The sequence below is a fragment of the Dermacentor albipictus genome, chromosome 1 (assembly GCF_038994185.2).
Source record: "Dermacentor albipictus isolate Rhodes 1998 colony chromosome 1, USDA_Dalb.pri_finalv2, whole genome shotgun sequence".
Taxonomy (NCBI): Eukaryota; Metazoa; Arthropoda; class Arachnida; order Ixodida; family Ixodidae; genus Dermacentor; species Dermacentor albipictus.
In genome coordinates this window covers 480162009-480177510 of record NC_091821.1, presented here as the reverse complement: position 1 = coordinate 480177510, position 15502 = coordinate 480162009, and the positions used below count along the sequence as shown (strand labels likewise).

At 43.9% G+C, this 15502-nt stretch overlaps 1 protein-coding gene across 2 annotated transcripts in view; it reads left to right on the top strand.

Moving 5' to 3' along the window:
- The window catches only part of LOC135901439 (beta-hexosaminidase subunit alpha-like), an 86392-nt gene that overhangs the window by 47674 nt on the left and 23216 nt on the right, over positions 1 to 15502 (top strand). For both annotated transcript variants that reach the window (XM_070532536.1, XM_065431245.1), the window contains 4 exons: positions 3524 to 3625; positions 8707 to 8815; positions 11302 to 11506; positions 14565 to 14651. In XM_070532536.1, coding sequence (XP_070388637.1) covers positions 3524 to 3625; positions 8707 to 8815; positions 11302 to 11506; positions 14565 to 14651 — 503 coding nt within the window. The remainder of the gene's footprint in view (positions 1 to 3523; positions 3626 to 8706; positions 8816 to 11301; positions 11507 to 14564; positions 14652 to 15502) is intronic.

Below are 15502 nucleotides of genomic sequence, written 5' to 3'. Positions count from 1 at the left end.
AAACTGGAGCTCTTCTGTACCTTCCCATAGCTTAATATGATTGATTGTATCTGGATTATTGCTTGATTCCTGTACAAGTAATCTTGATAGTGCGTCAGCGTCAGTGAGGAGTGGGCCAGGACGGTGCGAAATTACGAAATCAAATTGTTGCAGATAGTTCACCCATCTAGCAATGCGGCCTCTTGGCTGGGCCATGCTCAGAAGTTGAGTCAATGCTTGATGGTCCGTGAAAAGTATGAATTTGGCACCTTCCAGGTAAGTACGAAAGTACTGCACAGCTTTTAAGACGGCCAGAGCTTCCTTTTCTGTGGTACAGTAATTGATTTCGGCGGGTTTCAGGGTATAGCTGTAGTACCCCACGACGTAGTGTTTGGTTTGATCAGCTTGTTTGGATGGCTTCTGGTATAGAACTGCACCGGTAGCATAATGTGATGCGTCCGTGTTCAGCACGAAAGGCAAGGAAAAATCCGGTATTCGCAAGATGGGGTCCGACGATATTAGTTTTACAAGCTCACGATAGACAGCTTCGCACTTCTCGTCCCAATGAAAAGGCACGTCTTTCTGAGTTAAACGTGTGAGGCACCTTGTTCTCAGTGCGTAGTCTTTGATAAACGGCCGGAAGTGTCCTGCAAGGCCAAGAAAAACGCGCAGGGAGTGCACATCATAAGGCTTTACCAGCTTGGAGATTCTCTCTACCGATTCTTGCTTGGTGCTTTTAGTCTGTCCATCAAACACCCTGCCAAGAAATACTACGGTATCTTGAAAGAACGCACTTTTCTTGAAGTTGACTTTGAGTTGGGCAAGACTGAGGGCATGAAGAACTTTTGAAAGATGACTACGGTGTTCGTCCTTTGTCTTTGAGTAGATGATGATGTCGTCGATGTACACATTGCAAAATGTGCCCAGGTAAGGTTTCAGAATGTCCGTCATAATCTTCTGAAACCACGCAGGGGAGTTTTTCCAACCAAATGGTAGGCGGTTGTACTCAAACAAGTCAAATGGGGTTATGAACGCGGTGTACTTCTTCGTTTCTTCTCTTAGTGGAATCTGCCAAAAGCCCTTGCAGAGATCTATTCGTGAAAACCAATGGCAACCACCGGTTTCGTCAATGATGTCGTCGATTCTCGGCATTGGATAAGGTATCAATTCAGTTTGACGATTGAGAGCCCGGTAGTCTGTGCAGAGGCGGAATGTCCCGTCTTCTTTAGGTGCAATAGTGATAGGAGAAGCAAATGGGGATACAGAAGGCCGGATGATACCTGCGTCTAACATTTCTTGCAACTCCTTTTTCAGCCACACCTTTTTATCTCTGGACATATTATAGGGGGTTCTACGAACCACTGTTTTATCTGCGAGCTCGAAAGGAACGACATGGGATTTCATTGCTGGAGGGTAGCTTCCTATGCATATAAGCTCTGGGTACTTAGTCTTGATGTCTTCGTGGTGAAAAATTAGCCTTGATACACTAGGTTCTTCACCAGGGTCTTCTGTTCTTATCGTGTCTTCGGCCATTACCTTGTCATCCCAATAGAGGTTCATCTTAAGTTTTTTCATGTCTGGACGGGACAAAAGAAAATCGTAGGTGACACTGGGAATGGCCAATACGTCACTGGTAATAGCATTTCCTTGAAATTCAATAGCCAGGGTTACCCATTCGCTATGCATGGTCACTGACCCATCGTAGGCTTGGACACGCAATGTTCTACCAGCGTGCAGACGACTGGCATCCACTCGAGTCTTGTTGATAATAGATACCGAAGCTCCACTGTCAACGAGAGCCTTCACTTCAATGCCATCTACCTTAATGGGGGCGTACAATAAGCTTGACGACACCAAATATACTGTCTCACTGAAGCTCTTTTTCTGGGGCTTGTGATGCACGGTAGACAGATTATGTGGAAGTAGGTTGCCGTGAACTGCGGTAATTGGTTCTTCACCATCCTCACAGTCATGATTTACGCTTCCCAGAGATTTGTTTATGAAGCTGTGTTCACATTCAGTTGACGGCAACGACTCTAGATTGGAATCAAGTTGCTCTGTTCTACCATCTGGCTGTCTTCTCGATGTAATTCTTGGCAATGAGGTCTGTAGAAAGTTCAGAAGGTCATCAAACGTTCTTGGACCTTTGAGCTGGACATGACTACGGATCTCGATACACAACCCTTGCGTTATCAAAGCTACAACAGCAGAAGACGACAGCTTCGGTTCTGCAGAATACAACAGGCGACGATTCTCAAGACAGTACTCAAGCAGAGAGCCACCTGTATAACTGAACCGCAGTGCCGCATCCCATCTTTCTACTGCGTTGCCTTCGAAAGCCCCTAAAAAGTTGCTTTTCCACAGTTCCCAACATGTTGTTCCATAATCCATGAGTTGCACGTCATACCATTTTCTGGCTATACCGCCCAAATAGCGGCGCATATGCAAAATCTTTGTGTCGTCGGAGTGCCACAGATTCTTGTCACAGGCGTACTCGAAAAAACACAGCCAGTAGTGTACATTTTGCGATTTTCCTTCAAAAACATCTGGTTCAACAATACTTCGTGCTGACTGCTCTCGACTAAGCGCTTGGACGAAAGTTCTCATTATTTCGATCTGTTGTATAATGTTCCTTTGCAGTTCCATAACACTCAAGTCTAGGGTCACCTTCCCGGCAGGCGTTTCCTCTTTGAGGGTGCCACGTCGTATGGGTTCCAGAACGAGTTCGCTCAGTGTCTGCAGTTGTAGATTCACTGTCACCGATCCTGTTTGCACGAGGGCTTGGCGGCTGATTGCAGCTTGTTGCAGTACCACGTTGATCAGCGCGGTAGAACTAACTTCAAGAGGAAGGTCCGTCGCTGGCTCACCGTGCACTTGGTATCGGGTGAACACAACAGACTCTGATGACGCCTGGTCGACGAAAAACGTCACCCGCATCGCTGGTCTTCGAAAACTGTCGGCTGCGCCAAAATGTAGCGTTCCTAACTAGAACGGCAACAGAAATGACATAATCTAAGTGAGACGGGTGTCGTCCGCCATTTTATTCCAACTTCTTCCTTCTCACTTCTCCCCTAGCACCTTCCTTCGTCTTCTTTCATGCGTCCAGCGCAGACCGCTTCAACATTATTCTACTTTACTACAGATACTGTTCTTTTACACGTAACCAGGCAGACGCCGACAATAATTGTGCCTCTGAGCTACCGGTTCTGAACTGCATAGCGCTGGTTACGAGGCACCAAGCAATAATATCATCAATATAGAATTCTTCCACGCACAGCTAACAGGGCGTGACTGTGTTCTTTTCTCGTTTTCTTAGACTGAACTGTATAAGCAATAACTCCTCACAGAAGAATACACACACTACTTTATATTTACAGAATAACGGTCGGGACGTACAGCTGTTGTAATTTAATAGTGTTCCCCACCTTGCTAAATTAAAACTCTGAAATAGCTCCACCCTCAACAGTTCAAACTTTTACCAACAAAAAGGAAGCACCTGGAGCGTTCTTTGCTTAGGCGCGCAATGCAAACATTGCTCTTCCAGGACGCGATGTCGTACAACAAGATGAACGTTCTCCACTGGCACATCGTGGACGACGAATCATTTCCCTACGTGAGCAAGGCGTTTCCAAGTATGAGCAAAAAGGTGAGATGAAATCAGTTGTCCTTTCTTCTTCCATTCTTTCTTACAGGCTAGCGCTATGAAGCAGCAAAAAAAATGTAACGGTCATGCCCGAATTTCTGAAATCTATGGACCTATATCGTAGAATATAATAACGTATTCTGCTATACCTAAAGTGAGTGCGTGCTTTGCGCGCCCTGTGTGTTTCCTGTTTCTCTATTTCTTTCTTGTTTTCATTCTACTCCTTCCTCCTTTTCTATTGAAGAGTATCTAGCCAAAGCTAGTTATTTCGAGGAACATCCTCGGCTTTCCTACGGAGTGCTTTTTGGACTATACAGATTTTTCTTTTATAAAAAGGCTACGAGCGTAGCAAACGGAGCATTCTTGCAGCGGAGTTCCTAGGCAAGGCAGATACATTTGCCGCTAATAAAGTAATTTCAGAAGAAATATTACCAAGAATTTTTCAATTTACTTTTTCAAAGCTTTCCTTTTCAATTTCTTCATTGTACTCCTTTCGCCTTTTCGAATGAAAAGTAGCTGACTAGAACTACTTGCTTTTCGTTAAACTTCCTGCTTTTCTAGCGGCTGTTCCTTTAGACTATACAGATTTTTATAAAAATGCTACGAGCTCAGCTAGTGCAGCGCGCAGTGCTGTAAAAGGCAAGCTTGGTGATATGGGACCTGATGATTTTATGTGAATGGCGTGCAGTATGGAACAATATGGCCATCTTCTATGGCCTCTCGTGACCAAGTGCTGATAGTCAGTAATCGGCAAAGTTTTGTGCAATGGCCTAGTTATAACTAAGCTCGGAAATATTCCAGAATATAATTAAGCTTTTTCAACACACGAGAACTTTGGGCCGAATTTCTACAACAAATGGAGCACAGAACACGCCTTAGGTAAAATTCAAATGTCTTGGAACTTCGCTTGCAGACAAAGAAATGAAGGTTACATTAAAACGAGCTGCGAATGAAACGCGTCTTCAGAAAGGTTTCATGAAGTTCAGCGAGAACTGGTAACTCTACGAGCCCTCAATTTACTTTTTGCAGTTCGTGTAGCGCGCCGTACCGAGGATTATTTGTACAATGTTAGTGTTTGCATTTGTCTTTAGCATTTATGAAAATAATAGGATCATGAACCCTACAGCCCCCCACAAAAATGTTTTTGCTGGATTTATGTGAAACCAAATCATATTCTACAAGTGACAATTAGGTAATTTGTTCCACGCAAGGTCAATTAGGCTTCATGCTTTACTTGCTTGGTCCTCGGTTACCAGTGAGTGAGTGAAAACATTATTGTAAATGTCCGGCGATTTGGGTGTGGTGGGGCCATAACCACCCCAGCCTAGGTGACTGCCTCGAGTACTTGGACTCGGGCGGCTTCCTCGGCGTGCCGGACGGCCCACACTTGATCGACGAGGTCGTGGCAGAGCAGGGCCGCCTCCAAATGCGCACTTCGGTTCGAGGCTGCCATTTCTACCCCGTTCGTCGGGGACTCCTGCTGCTCGCTACCGGCGCATGCCCACAGCATGTGCTGCAGCGTCGCTCTGGCTCCGCACGCTTTACAATAGTCGGACGAATAAATTTCGGGGTAGCAGAGGTGTTTACCAAGTAAAAAAAAAAGAAGAAAAAAATTTTGCTTTGGCAGCTATGGGAATTTGACAAATAATAGTTTTTCAGAGTAGGTTGCAATATGCCCGTAATAAATATAAGACGCCTTCATCTGCCTTTACGTGAAAGACGACAAGTTGATCTATATGATCTAGATTAGCCATGCAGCAATGTCAATAGTGCCGAAGCAAGTGGCTGGGCATTAAGTGTAATTGGTTTTAAATTTTCAGCTCGATAAAAGTAAACGTTTTGATTTGCCTTTGTATCATGATAGGCAAAGACCTGGATTGGGAAGTATTGGGGATAAGAGTTAATGGAGAATACCTTAGTAACTTGCGATTCGCTGATGACATTGTCTTCCTTAGTAACACAGGGGCCAAATTGTAATGCATGCTCGCTGATCTGGACAGGCAAAGCAGAAGGGTGGGTCTAAAATTAATCTCCAGAAAGCTAAAGTGATGTTTAACAGTCTCGGAAGAGAACAGCAATTTACAATAGGCAGCGAGGCACTGGAAGTAGTAAGGGAATACATATACTTAGGGCAGGTAGTGACCGCGGATCCAGGTCATGAGATTGAAATAATCAGAAGAATAAGAATGGACCGGGGTACGTTTGGTAAGCATTCTTAGATCATGAACAGCAGGTTGCCATTATCCCTCAAGAGAAAAGTGTATAACAGCTGTGTCTTACCAATACTCACGTACGGGGCAGAAACCTGGAGACTCATGAAAAGGGTTCTACTTAAATTGAGGACGACGCAACGAGCTATGGAAAGAAGAATGATGGGTGTAACGTTAAGGGGATAAGAAGAGAGCAAATTGGGTAAGGGAACAAACGCGAGTTAATGACATATTAGTTGAAATTAAGAAAAATAAATGGGCATGGGCAGGGCATGTAATGAGGAGGGAAGATAGCCGATGGTCATTAAGGGTCACGGACTGAATTCCAAGAGAAGGGAAGTGTAGCAGGGGGCTGCAGAATGTTAGCTGGGCGGATGACATAAAGAAGTTTGAAGGGACAACATGACCACAATCAGCCCATGAACGGGATAATTGGAGAAATATGGGAGAGGCCTTTGCCCCTCAGTGGGCGTAGCCAGGCTGATGATTATGATGATGAGGCGAAGTTGAACATTTTTTCATGAGCTTTAGACAGGGTACAAGTCGGAAAATATAAGGAGTACTTATGACATACCCGAAGTGCTGGCGTAGTGGCTTTTGCGTATCGCTGCTAAGCGCGAGGGTGCGTGATCAAATCTCAGCCACCGCGGCTGCATTTCAGTGGGGGCGAAAACGCGCGCATATCGTGCATTGGGTGCACGTTAACGAACTCCAGGAGGTAGAAATATTTCTGAAATATATACTGCGGTTTGTCTCATAATAGTGTCGTGGTTCTGCCTCGTAAAACCCTAGAACTGAATTTTTTTAGTAATCCACAGGTTATAAGGGCGTAAGCGACGCCACATGCTAATTTAGCTTCAGATGGTACATGTGGTCCGAATTCATTCATGTGGGCATATTTGAAAAGTAAGAGACGTTTGCATATATGAAATATTGGCGGTTCAGAAGCCATTTGTACATATGCAGCGTCATCTGTTGATTGTTTCCGAAATTATTTGAAGTTATTGTTTTGATTCAGTAGTCGCTTTCTTGTAGTTGAATGCAGACGACAATTTTTGCGAAAATCCTTGCTTCCGCCAGTTGCGAATTGCTGGATGTGATTCGGTTTTTGTCTGCGAAAAGATCTTGAGCTGCCCAAATGGGTCGGGAGTTTTGCCTAGTTTATGGACTTAGAGCAAGAAGTTAAGGATATGTTAGACAATGGTGCCGAGACTTGAAAAATCGCCGTAGGAATGTGCATGAGAAAGGGCGGAGTGGCAGGCCCAGTATGCAGACCGACGAAATCCTTCAACAAGTGCACCAATAACTACGACTTGATCGACGACGGACGGTTAGTGCTCTGGCTAATAAATTTCCTCTGATTGGACGCACCACTAATTGCACAACTGCAATGTAAAAGATTGGATATGACAATACGTGTGCAAGGTGGGTACCGAAAGATGCTTGCCAACCAGCACAAGAAGAACAAAAAATGTCAAGTGGACAAGAGTTTTTTGGACTGCTATCGACAAGATGGAAATGACTTGTTTCGCCACATTGTTACGGGCGACGAGACACGGATTCATTCGCCAACGCAGAAACAAAACAGCCGTCAGTGGAGTGGCACCATTCATCTTAACCAAAAGAGAAAAAATTAAAGCTATCTTCTTGCTAGAGTCACAAAATGATGACTGCTGATTTATGGGGAAAAAGGCCGTTCTTTTCGCTGATTTCATGGAACGTGCGACAAGAATTAGAGCTGATGTGTACTACAAAACGCTCACCAAAATGAGACGTGCCATCAAAAATCGATGGCGCGGCAAAATGTCATGCGGAATAGCATCCCTCAATGACAACGTGCGTCTTCGCGTCATCGCCCGAATCAAGGAGAAGATTTAAGATTTTGGTTGCGAACGTTTTGATCACCCGCCCTACAGTTCTGCCTTTTGAGCTAGCGACTGTTTCCTTTTCTTGCACTCGAAACGGTGGACAACGATTTGAAGACGGCGGGGACCTCACGACCACCATTGTCAACCGGTTTGATTACCAGGCGGCAAGCTTCTATGCAACGGGATTAAATAACCTGGTGCAGCGGTACGAAAAGGGCTCAGATATTAACGGCTATTATGTGCAAAAGTGAAGCGGTTGGTACGAAACTAAAACTGCCAATAAAGACATTTGCTAACCAACACATATTTTTATGACCAGATGGCCCTAATTTTCGATTATGGTCTGTAATTCCATATGGCACGTTTAAAAATTATGGGGTTTTACGTGCGAAAACCACTTTCTGATTATGAGGCACGCCGTAGTGGAGGACTCCGGAAATTTCGACCACCTGGGGTTCTTTAACGTGCAGCAAAATCTAAGTACACGGGTGTTTTCGTATTTCGCCCCCATCAAAATGCGGCCGCCGTGGCCTGGATCATACGGCGCATTGCGAAGTCGCTTCGAAATTGTGAGAAGTTGCGAACGAAGGAAGAAGGGAAGGAGCTCAAATGGAATCAGGAGCAGAGTGTCAAATCAACGTTTCCGTGGGACGCCTGTACTACTTAAAATTTTCATTGAATCGTAGCATTTATTAATGTGCGTGTAAGTGGGAAGAAGGTGCAAGTTATGACAGACAGTCGAAAATTGCCTGCCGTTAGTGCGGTATTGAAGCCACTGAACGGGGCCGAGGTAGCGGGCTGATGAAATCGCGCTGCATCCTGTGTTATGCCAAATAAGTAGATTTTAATCAGCTGCGAGAATTTGTAATCGTTAGGTGGTTTGGTTACTCCTAATAGAGTACTTCGTAAGGCTAACCACAGCCAAAACGCCAAGACAATTACTTGTCGTATAGCGTAAGATAAAACAAGATTATAGAATGTATTGAACATCAAATTCTCTTCGCAGGGTGCCTACGACCCGTACATCCGCGTATACCGGCCAGCAGACGTGCAACATGTCATCAGTGAAGCTGCTACCAGGGGCATTCGCGTCATGGTGGAATTTGACACGCCTGGTGAGAACCATTCAACAAGAAAGAAAGGAAGAAAGAAAAGAAATAGAAAGAGAGAGTAGGGTATAGTAAAGCTGGGGCCATGTTTTATGGAGATTTTACGTTATTTTTCTTTTACTGTGCTTATACATTTTACTCTTCCATTATTTGCGCACTTCTTCATTGGCTCGCACCACGCCGGAATCCGCCTATTGTCAATATTGGCAATTTGGCACCACGGATAATATAAACTAGATATAATCGAAGGCATACCAATGCATAAAAAGTGCAAATACAGCCCTTAGAACCAGCCCTCATGCATTGCAAGATAGAAAAAAAATTATGTCATCCCATTGTAGAAGCCCAACAATAATTGTGTGAATTACACAGGGGCACTGAAGGTAACCTTTTAAAACGATCCCATTGCTAAAAACAAAAATTTATAAATGTATGTTGCAGCAGTTACGCTTAGCACTTTGGCATGGTTATTACAGAAGTGCGTACTTAGCATAAATATAATTGCAAGTTTATTTGTGCTGGTTTTCCGTTTTTCGCCGGGGCGTGCGTGGAGATACGCGAAACACATTATGTCAGGCCAGCCCTCGTAGCAGCCCCCATTGGCTCCCCATCCACTAGATTTACAGTTCTCCCCAAATTCCGAGGTTTCCAAGGCCAGCACGACCAATTTCAGTGGCGGCACCCATCGCGCAGGCCTGTAGGCCTCCAAGGGACCAGACCATCGAATAAGTGCGTATCTTGCCTTGTTCGAGGGATGACTTCCTCTAGGAGCAAGCCTTTGAATGAGACTCGCTATTCCGGCCTTGTGACCATCGAAGTCGTCGTCGTTACAGTGGCGAGGTGCGTCGGTATTCGATGTTCTTGTCGCTTCGAGTGCTAGGCCTACCGGACGGGTGTCGCCACAGAAATCCGTCGTGCTGGCCTTGCGAGCCTCGTGGTTGTCGCTGGTGTTGTGACGCAGTCGTTGAATCTGGTTGGCTGCTCCGAGGGCTCGGCTTGTAGGATGTGCTTCGCGTATCTACAGGGACATCCCAGCCTTGCGAATCTCTGGTCATCGTGCTGAAGGGCAAGGTCAGCTAAGTGCTAAGCGAACGACGATGCGTGCAGCCGCATCAGTGCATGGGTTAGTAGTCGCGGTTACAGTCCAGAATGCAATCACACTCCTGAGCTTAACCACCGAGTGTAAATAATTGATACGTATGCCATGACTGCCGCGATCATCTTTTAATGGAATACCTCATGTAAGCGATGATAGTAAATGCTCATAATGCGGCTGTCGTCTTTTATTTTCAACAAGAACAATGCTCTTGTATCATAATCATTCCGCGTCCTAACAGGAATTGCCTAAAGGAGCGAGAATCAGCTGCAGAACAAATAATATCAGAATTCCACACTGTAATGAACAACGCTCGACTTTTAAAAAATCAGGAAATTTGTTTTTATCGTGGAATCTAAACAAGAGGGCACCAAAGCCATGTCCATTGAGCGAAAATCATGAGATTGGCACTAGTTCATTTTAAATACCTCCACTAAAACTGAAGAGAAATCTTTTTGTGACATTCGTGACCAAAGCTCCCGAGCGATTGCCTTGGGATTTCACTAAATATTATGCTTATTATGCTAAATATTATTAGCCTGTGTGGAATGGTTTAGAGGGCGGTGTGGTGTCCTTTTGAAGTGTTGCCACCTGGATATCTCTTTACCAGTCAGCCTATGTTCCACAATTGTAACATGTACATATCCGGCTTGTCCAATGCTATTTTATGTCAAGGTGTCTAGCCAAAAATGAAATGCTCAGTTCATTTGCGCTCGTCCAACGTCGAACTTTAGAAAGTGTCAGAGATGCTTCTGCTTCTGTTTTATTGTTTGTGTATCAAAGCGGCCTTACATCATAGTAAATAAATTACTAAGAAACCTCTGAGTGGGAGTCAACCACGCATTGGGCAGGAAGTCCAGAAAGGTATTGTGCTTGGCAAGAATTATTCGCAGCTTGCATTTTATTTGAACACAGAATCAGGGCACAAGTTTTTCGCACTGCGCACCACGCAGGAGCTGGCGTGCACTTTGAAAGCGGAGGTTTACTAGCTAGACATCTACTGTACGTATGAGCTGTCTGTTTTCGTTAGGCTTAGCGCGACACAAGAAAAGTCTGAAAACTGGCTGTACACAGGTTTAGAAAAAACTTGATAAAATTTTTCTAATGCATCTAGAAAGAGGCATCAGGCCACTTACCTGACAAAGCCCAATGCATATCTTGTTTGCTATGATGAGTGTTACAACTTAACATTCTAATTGAACCGGTAGAAACCTAACGTAACGCCCAAAGTAGCTTTTTTTCATCTGCTGAAGCAAGCACCAAAAGCATATGAGGAGGTAGCACTATTAATTTTTTTTTTTACTCAGCTGCTCCACTATCTACTTCATTTGAAGACCAAGAAGAAATTTGCAGTGAAAACACGTGCGATTCGTTCAAGAGTTGTCTTTCAATACAGGACACACCCGATCGTGGGGTGCGGCGTTTCCCGATCTCCTAACGACTTGCTACAAAGGCATGGAGCCCGACGGCAATCTCGGACCTATCGACCCCACTACAAATGACACATACATTTTTCTTAAGGAGCTGTTCACTGAGGTGGCCGGCGTGTTTCCCGACCAGTATATTCACTTGGGAGGAGACGAAGTCAGCTTCGACTGCTGGTGCGTGTAGAGTCATCGAACACAAGGCAAAATCTTTGCTTGTATTGAACATATGCTGAAATTTGTGTGCGGCATCCAATGATTGCATGCTCGTACCCATAGAATTAGTCATGCTAAAATTCGGGCAGTCGTTGAAACTCTGACATCAATGTCTAGGACAGCTGCGGTTGTGATGGCTCAGGCAAAGTGGAAACGAGTAATAAAATTGAATTTCACTGCAATTCGTCCTTCTCTCTTCAAACGGCTTACCAAATTCACTATTTTCAACAAAGTAGCACGTCACAAATTAAATAATTGTCAACGATTATGTATGTGTGCAGATACTTTTGCCTTGCTATGTTTACAAAACTTATTGATTGGAAATTTAGAAAGACAAAGCGCAGCTAGTAACAGTAGAGTAAGCTCTGACATCACAGAGATTAGCGGGATCCATGCATGCACTACGAATAGCTCTCCTGGTACCTGAACGATCGTAGCGCCGCATTTCCCCCTTTTACTGTCTGTAAGAAACTAACCAAGCTTATTGAATACGACCTTGATCCCTGGGCAGGACCACGCCCTCAGGTGACATTGAGGAGCATTGGTGAATAGACAGTTAGGTTTATCGCGAAGATGCCTAAATGGCTTTCGTATTCGTATAGACGTAGTCTTCTCGTCGCTGCTCATGATCCATACATACATACAGCGTTTCCCGATAGTTTTTGTGAGGCTTACATAAAGCACACCTTATTTAGTGACCTTAACTTACGTAAGCGTTTTCGCAGATTCATAAATGTCATCTGCAAACAAGGCATCGCGCTATGAAATGTCGCGATGACGCTCTTCAGTGTCATTGATCTCGAATAATGGCGATCTTGCGTTCGCTATGGCATTCGTGCGCCTGAGGAGATGCATCGACATGAAAACAATACATTGGATGCTAATAGATTCACATAAGCGTGTTCGAGACAGGGAGCTGTATTGAACCTGGCCCGCTTGCATTATTTTGCGCTTACTTTGCCTTACACTAAGCATTCCTTAACTCATGTTCAGCCTAAATCCCCGAAATATGTTCTTCGTTTCACGTACACCTAAGGCCCCGTGCTTTATTCTCAATCCATTTAGTGGCGCCCTAAGCATGAGGCTTGCTATCGCGAAATTTAATATCGCTTGCAGCGGCAGAAACATTAAGAAATCAGGCTAGGACAGGGAGATATTAATAAAGAAGCTAATACTGATGTTGTGAGACATGCGAGCGTCACAAAAAGGCTACAGACTCTGGTAGCTCATGCAGTTGCTATGGCATTGTACTGTTTGGCATGAGGTCGCGGTTCTGATTCCCGCCCGTGGCTACGACAATAGAACAGGGGCGGAATACATAAATTATTGCATTATGCGTTCTTGTTACATGTTAAACTGCAGAGAAAACACGAGGAAGGCGAGAGTTGGAAATTATAGACGATGACCAAGACGAGAACAAGGTGAAAGCAGGAGCCAAGGTTTCGACAAGTGGACTTGCCTACTTCAAGGCGACATATGCTTTCCTCGCCACAGTATATATAGGTGGGGTTCTTCTAAAGGGAAGAGGGCGTAAGGCTGGTGGGTGTGGCAACGAGCGAAGTTGTGTTAGCGGTGAGGGTGTCGAATTCAGGATAAAGGAGTCTTGTACACAAGGCCAGGGACACGGGAGTCTGTCAATCACGTGTCAACACCCGTGTGTCAGCCGGCGTGTCAACGGCATGCACAGCAGCACTGTATTACCTGTTTTGCTGGTGGTCGGGGGCTATCGTTTCTCTGAAAGAGATGATAGAAGGAGCGGCAGAAACCGGTCAGTAAGACAGCGGCAGTAAGACAAGTCCGCTTGTCGAAACGTTGGCTGCTGCTTTCACCTTGTTCTCGTTTTCCTAATCATTTTGAACTCCAGGAATTTAGGCCTAATCAGTATTTGATACACTATGGCATCCAACTTTCGTTACTGCTCAGTTACGGGAGGAGAGGCTCATAATATTTATAATTTATTTCTCCTGAGGGTTAAACCTCATCGCGAAAAGCGGGAACATTTCGAACAAATTGGTTTTTAAGCACTCAGAAATAAATTAGAAGGGCTCCGTATATAGCTCCCACCCTTTGACTATCCCAGTTCAGTAGCTGATTTCTTGTCGTTGTAGTAAAACTGCAGCATTCACAATCGAAATAGACAGCCCAGTGCCGTCTCTTTTCCGTGTATAATACAGACTGACGTAAACTACATAGTTTTTGTCGTCAATGGCTCAAGGTGCGAAGATCAATATAAATGTCGATTTTATACGATATCTTGTAGTGCAGCGCTTGGCTATGTTGACAAAATTATTGTATAGGACGACCACAGAGATACACATGTTTAACTTCTATTTTATTACGCCCAATATTCTTGCCCTCCACAAGGCCTAATAATGAACTCCTTGGTTCTGCGTGACTCAAGCTATAACAACGCGACTTCTTGAGAAGAGATCAACACCGACGAAGGAACAAGAACAAGCTCTGCGCTGTCCATGCTTGTCCTTGTTTGTCCTTCGGTTGTGTACTTGTTCAAGAAGGCGTGCTGTTATACTTTGATTGCACAAGGTGCCCTCGCCTCAGTCTCTAGGTTGACTAATTCTCTATTATTCAAAGATCAAACATTCCTGTGCATTCAACAAAATAATAATGACTGACATTTGATTGACAGACTTCTGCTATGTTTTACCACTACATTAGTGCAAATTTCTTTTTTTCCGCCATTCTTTTATTGTGAGGGCAATTTACTTGATTGTAGTGAACACTTTAGGATGCACACAATGGTATTGACACCTAATTCCATGTTCTGCAATAGAACAGCGGCTTTATTTGTAGTCTAGACTTTGTTTACGTGTCAATGTGCCCCAAATGTCAAAACCCATCAATCAAACACCGTCTCAGAAAATGTTTTTTCTCAGCTCGAGATATTCTAGATTACCGTGAAGTGTCCGGTTTCAGCCGCTAAGGTATATACGAGATATTTCCGCAACCTCATTCGATTGCGTCTCTTGAAGTGCCCTGCTATATAAATTTATGCTTCCAGGAAATCCAACCCCAATGTCAACAATTTCATGGCCATGATTGGTATTTCCGGTGACTACAAGAAGCTCGAAGAGTTTTATATACAAAGGTGAGCTCGTTCGAACTCGTTTTGCTCTTATACTGCTTCAGCGTCCCTGTGGCTATAGGATTGTCTTACTACAGCACACTAACATAAAACAAACACGTGCATGACAAGTTGCTTGCGTGTTCTTAGTCTGACATATTGTGGTTATGATTGTTGAAAGAATTGTGAAAATCATAACAAGAACCAGTAGTAAACTATGCCAGAGAGCAACAAATCATAAGTGTACGCTCGGTGTTTAAAATTCCAACACCCTAAATATTCTTTGAACCACCCGCAATAAGAGTTACTGTTTCACTATACAACTCCTGTCTGCAAAATTCACAGAAGTGATATATAATTAACTTAGAGCATATTTGTTAATGAATGACGTGTATGTTGAATTTCGAAATTAAGAGACAATAGTGGTTCACGCGTATTACTGGGGAGAAGAGAAATTCGATTCAATGATAATGGCATTTTATCTTCTTACCGAATTTCGCTCACATGGTTTACTTACCACAGCTATATAATAACTGCAAATCACGAACTTTTATTGACGTTCGAGTGGAGGAATAATTGACATAGTTTCATGCCCTAAAACCTTGTATTTCTACAATAAAGCAAGGCATAAGTTAGGTGAAGGGAGTCATCATATAATTGTCAAGCTTGAAGGTCGTTTATTCGAACCGTTAGGCCTGGTGTTTTTAATTTTGAGTTAAACATTGACATCACAGATCAACTGCTGGCCTAAAGCAACCTTGCAAATTTGTTTATGTAAATTGAGAAAAATGCTGTACATGGCTTTTCAAAATCTCATAAGACAGCCTTCTTATTGAGATGGGATGCTCTCTGCAGACAGTCACTGAAATGAAGTT